At 41.8% G+C, this 6,201-nt stretch overlaps 1 protein-coding gene across 1 annotated transcript; it reads right to left on the reverse strand.

The window, feature by feature from the left end:
• Nucleotides 1–5,218: 5,218 nt before the first annotated feature.
• On the reverse strand, nt 5,219–5,911 carry LOC146176839 (uncharacterized). The gene has a single exon (XM_084581408.1). The coding sequence runs from the start codon at nt 5,909–5,911 to the stop codon at nt 5,219–5,221; it is 693 nt and encodes a 230-aa protein (XP_084437534.1).
• Nucleotides 5,912–6,201: the final 290 nt, after the last annotated feature.

Here is a 6,201-nt window from a genome sequence, read left to right on the forward strand (position 1 = left end):
CTGCGCGGAGTACATAGAGAATGCATACGGTAATAAACAACCTAAATATTGAGCCACAACTTATTGTGTTGTAACTAGGTTTAACTGTACCAGAAAACTCGCACACAGAGAATGAGGGGCTTCCTTTTAAATACATAATACTTTAGCCATGAGTGAGTGACTCAAATGAAACAGAGCTTTTTTATCAATCTAAATATACACAAAATGTAGAGAGTAGAAAGGAGAAGAAAAAGAAACACATGTCGCCATTCGAATCCTAACCCACAACCTCCGAGTTTCTGGTCCGGCCCTTCACCTACTTAGCCACTGCGACGGCTATTTAACCTTCAACTTCAGAAATTACATTGCGTGTAACCTAACCTTGAGACGATTCGCCTGCAAGACTCTCTTCCACATCGAAGTACATGGAACATTCTCTATTAGCGCGAATGGAGCGCAGAACGTAATGTAGCGGTGAGCAGGCACCTGTGGAATAACCATCTTAATCTGGCTATGACGTCAAGGACGCCAGATTCGAAGCCCTTGATAAGCAAATCAGCAAAAATGCCGAGAACACAAGGAGCTTCTTATGGCATTACATCGATGAGAAGAGAGCTAACAGCCACTGACCCTAAGGAATAATAAGGGAGGTTGTTAATGTGTTCAGTTCAGTTCAGTTCAGTCGTTCAGTCATGTCCGACTCTTCGTGACCCTATGGACCATGTCACGCCACGCTTTCCGGTCTCTCACTATCTTCCTAACATCACATAACTTCATCTGCAGCGCCTCGAGGATGCCATCTAACCATCGCGTTTGCTGTCTACCCCTTCTCCGGCGACCCTCAACCTTTCCCAACATCAAATCTTTCTCCAGCGACTCCTCTCTTCTCATCAGATTACCAAAGCAGCTGAGCTTTAACTTTAGAATTTGACGCTCCAATGAGCAGTCTGGGTTTATGGTCGGTAATATCGACTGATTTGATCTTCTTTTCAGCTATACAGCTACCCGTTTAAATAAGATAATATATTGATTAAAAAGATCCCCCATGCTTTCTTTGTCTCACTGGGGGTTGTTTCCCTCCTAATAAGTTCCTAAGTATGGGTGGTAAATATTTAGACTAAGGTTTTTCTGACCGTAAGAACCGCTCATTTGCTGTTCATCGTGTGGAGGGACATGGGAAGCTGTGCACCTTCCCAGTAGTACGAGAAGCACGAAGCACAGTGCACATGTGAAAGAGAATATTTTACCAATGACGTCGGCAGTCCTGATGCATAGGAAGCTATAATATATAATTCCTGAAAGCTACTCAATTAACAGTCGTTAAACCTAAATCATGCTGTGTACGAAAAATAAAAAAAGGATTTTGTTAATGAAGCCTTATTTCTTTTATGGCGACATATAGTAATCTGCCATCAGCCTGATAATGCAACAATATTTTATGTATACAAATATATATGGTACTCAAGAATCTTCAGTTGATTAAGAATAATTTATCATAAAAGCAAATTATATCAGATAGCTTTTTGGCATACAAAAGTTAAAAGTACACAGATGTACTAAATATTGCAGAACCTCTGGTTAGAGAAAGTGCCACTTAAAAAGTGGTAACATAATGAAGCAAAATGAAAAAGCTGTAACTCAGAAAGGCTTCTTTATTTTCTGCTCGGAAAAGTACTGGAATGTCAGCAGTTCTGGGAGTGCCTTGTTCGCGATTTTATTATAGCTTTGTTCAACACAAATTTTCCCTACTTTTAGCATGCCGTAGCAGAAGCAGGCAAGCAGCCGTAATTTTTGAAATGACATACACAGCGAACAAGTTCACTAGCCCAATCGATATTGTGTCGATGAGCTGACTTGACTTGCTTCATACTACTTTATATATAGGAAAGCAGGCCGACAAGCGGATTCTTGCGCCACATCCGAATATACCCCAGGTGAATTGATTCACCATTGCTTGTCTCGTTCATCAAGGGTATTCTCTCTTATTGAAAAGAGTGGCGAACAAAGAATTTCTCGGAAATCCACCCAAAGCCTATATTGTTAGACGGCTCCAGGCAGCGAGAAAACGTGGCCAAGATTGCTTCATTCAGCGGTTGTCAGGAACCGAGCTGCGCTGTGACAGCGATCCAGTTAGAAAGAAATAACAGTTTTGGAAGGTGAAGAGAATAGCTCTACTGTTTTCACTAAGCCTCATTTAGTGATGAAAAAATAGTGGGAAAGGGCCTAACACAATGAAGATAGACGAGAATTATCTGTAATATACCTATATCAATTATAGTGCTTTACTCTCTTCATCAAAGGCTAGATTTTGCGCCTTCCGCAGTGTACCAGAAACGTTATCGATACGGACACAGAGCATAACGTTTTAAAGTTCAAATATCACTAGGCAGGTTTGGTATATAAATTTTCATATAATCTCGAAAAGACTCTCATTTTCTTAAAGCTAGCTTGCTTATGAAGATGATGTGCCGAAATAAAAAAAAAGAAAGCCTTCTATCAATGGCATCGAAGCGTAGGACGCAATGCATAGATGTTGCGAAAATCGCACACCCTGCTCAACGCTGTGACGTCAGTTCTCTTCCTACCTCCAAGACACGCATTCCTTCGCTCGCGATGGAAATAATTATGCAGCGGTAGGATCAACTGACGAGAGTTCACAGCAACGTAAATTTCTTGAACTTTACAAATGCGGATAGTTTGTCAAGCCCTAAATATACAGCACCTTATATAAAATATTTCAAAACTTGGAAAATGCCGAGAAAGAGAGCTAAACTTCAGGCAATGTTCCGAGAATTCCAGCTTTTGACATTTTGTTTAGCCCTCTCCACTGCCCGAGTTATATATCTGCTTCCTATGAGCAGGTTAACATTTAGGAAATGAATGAGATAAGTCAATTAGTAGCCACGTTAAGCTCTTCTTTCTGCTAGTGTCTTAAAGGTGAATACCTGAAGCATATTTTCTTTATTGTTTTATACCTGAATAAGGCACTTCCTATTTTGAGGCATCTGAATAAAGAGATTCTGCCTAGTCTCAGACTTTTTAAACTTTCGTGCAAATTCTCAAATTGTAGCATTACAACTTCAGAGCCAGTTATGACCCGCCTATATAACGAACTTCCTGGCTAACGCTTTCAACGCTAACGCCAGATATATATCCCCCCAACTATCAGAAGAAAACGCAGTCACTGCTCTCTTCGTGTCTCCGTTCTTTACAAAGGTGAATAATTGTATATTAGCACGTATTTGTAAATATTTTCTACGCATTGCTACATTATTCCTCCTTGTAGCTTTTAAGCTGAGATCTGTACCTACCAGCGGGCGGCCGGACCACATTTGTTTGTAGTTTCACTTCGCGTGTGGATGTGTTTTTTTTCACAAAAACTTTCACCACGATTTCAGCACACACTGTGCTTACCAAAAGGCAGATCTCAAAAAAATCCTGGCGAACAATACAGGCCATATTGCAAGTGGACGTGAAGACTTCGCAATGGCAATTATCAGGATAAGCTTAAGCGAAACGAGCTTCATCGCAGAAAGGAATTGTCTCTCAAGAGCCTCTAGGTACTTCATTTTCTTGAAACATTTTTTTTCACATTCGGCCTAAGAAATGTTGTACAGAAAATAAGAACAAAAACATTTGGGCTTGAGACAAAAAAGCAAAGGCCAACGTCACTTGATTCCAGAGGAAATGGGGTAAACGTTGCGAAAGAGAAAGTGAAAACACAGTAAGCATGACCAGAAAGCAAAGAAAGTATGATGGGGAAAGTGTTCTTTTACCTTGGAAATGGAGTTGTCCCTTTTGTTGTGGGCACATGCCACAATTCAACTGTCTCAGATACATTTATTTCGTTTCAGCCAGCTGTGGGCTGGAGGCTAGTACGATGCGACCATTCGCTATGAAATGACTTATTGAACGGAACTGTCCAGCGATGCCAAGAATCCGAAACAGCGTACCCTGCGGCGATAATTTTGTTTTCGCAGAAATGCTTTTCCTGCCCACTCAGGCATGTTGGGAAACCTGTGGTCCCTCTGATACCTTCTTCGCTTGCGAAATCAGATATCTGCCTCGCACTTCTTGTAAATCCATTGTTTTCCACAAGGCATGAGGAACAGGGCTTGTGACTTTTTTGCTACTGATCAATAAAATGCTATTGGTTTCAGGTATTCTTCAATGATGCCAATTGCATTTTATAGACATCGTTCATTTCCCCCATCAATACCCTTCTTTATTAATAATGTTATGTAATTAGCATATATAATGTGGTTTAGACTCTCAATTTTTCGTAAACTTGTAGGTGAATGTCAACATCACAATCTTGAACAGGGTCCGTGATAATAAGGAGCCCTGTGGCGTCCCCTTGTTGCCCAGTTTAATGTCCTCGAAGAAGTCTTAACCTATCTTGATAGTGACTTCCCAGCTGGTACGAAAGTTCTGCGCGTAATTGTACACAGTCTTCCCGATTTAAGGGAGATCAGGCTGTCCAAGATTAATACGTTCCTCACTTTCTGGTATATCTTTGCAATCTCCAAATCCACAATCCCTTATGTATCTCGAGTTCGCTTGTATATAATTTGGTCCCAGGGCGGTCGCATCACGTCGCATACTGAGAGATTTGGTCTCAAACCTATCGCGGTGTAAAGTTACTGTTCATGCTGTATTCTCCTCTTCTCCCACCACTCCTGTATGTATGTTGCGAAGCCGGCGATTGACGTGTAGCCTAAATTACATTGCTTTCTTTTGGTCCACTATGCTATGCCGTGCTGCGATATATTCGTGCTAGAAAGAACACATTTACTCGAGCGAAAATAGCATCAAGTTCGAGCAGCGCCAAGAAAAAGAGGTCAGTCGAGGTCTCCATCCGTCCGCGGACGGTTGTGTTATTCTCTGCCGTCGTCTATACGGTGCACGCATCTTGAAAAACGTGTGATCTGTGATCTTTTAAACATAAGCTTAAACATAAACATAAGCTGGGTAGTTCATGAATGGCAAATGATCATCTTTAGATTTTAACCAAGTTTCGGTAAAGAAAAGCACATCAAACTGCACATTTAGTGACCCAAAGAACTCATCAAGACTGTCACGTTTGTTCTTCATACTACGGACGTTAATATGTATGCCAGAGAATCTTCCCATAGAAGTGGCAAACTTGTGGTTAAAGCATCGTGTATCACAATGAATGCAATGGAATGGGCTGTCCATGTCAATGAGATATCAGTCCAGCTATCAGATAAGTCAACACCTAATTAGCCATTTTAGCCAGATCAGATCCTGCAGAGATTTTGATTGTGTCAGATGATTCATCCCTACGTGCGAAAATTTTGCAGCCATTCGTCCACACAAATTTCCAGCCGAGTTCCTTTTTTCGAGCAATGGTCGCTCCTAGCAGTTTTTTGTTGGCATAGGTCAAGTGTTCATTGACGTAGATACGGCCGCTGTCTGTTTCTGTGAAGCCAAGCTCCTTATTAGACAGCCCATGCTTTCTGGCCTTGGAAAGAAAAGCCTGGCGCTTATCTCGGCTCACAAAGCGGACTATGATGTTGGTTTCATCTTTGCGGCTAGTGGGGATTCTATGACACGTGTCAATGTCAATGGAAGAAACTTCTTCATTAATGAACTCGCCGATTTTCTCTACCACTTCGATTGGTTCAACATCTGACTTTACACCCTTGATTTCTAGGTTGTTTAGGCGACCATACTGCTCAAGTTCTTCAACCCTTAGAGCCAAACGTTTGTTTTCGGCTCTCAAATTCTCATTGCAGCTTACCAGCTCGCTAAGCTTTTTTCTTAGTGCCTTTATTTCAGAGCTGATAACTTTCGTCTCGTCACAAGTGTCGCTGCAGAACTTTAGGCTATCCTTGACAGAACGCAGCTCAGCTCTCATTTCACGTTTGAAATCGTCCAGTGCTTTCGCTATTTCTTTATCTTTCGACATGGCACAAGAGTGACAAAAACCACTACACAAAAATTCGTTTGGCAGCAGTGCGCAACGAAACTATGGGCTAAGCAACAAAAAGTTCAGTCGCTCACCTGCAAAAAGCAGAAGGGATAAGAGGCTTGCTTTTCGTTCGCGCAGCGCTGCCAAACTACTGCAGTCCCAGGAATGCTGTCCGTTTTAAAGGCAGCGGAATACAGTTTTCCCACGGCGATTGGACGCAGATTATGCACCGGAATCGCCGATGATCTGCTGTGACCAGGCAGACAGGTTTAGCCGTCGCAGTCCAA

This window comes from Amblyomma maculatum, chromosome 10, assembly GCF_055883805.1.
Source record: "Amblyomma maculatum isolate TAMU_Amacu chromosome 10, ASM5588380v1, whole genome shotgun sequence".
Classification (NCBI taxonomy): domain Eukaryota; kingdom Metazoa; phylum Arthropoda; class Arachnida; order Ixodida; family Ixodidae; genus Amblyomma; species Amblyomma maculatum.

What these genes read in the sequence shown, in the direction of transcription:
- LOC146176839 (XM_084581408.1), bottom strand. Translation starts at nt 5,911, where the DNA reads ATGTCGAAAGATAAAGAAATAGCGAAAGCACTGGACGATTTCAAACGT.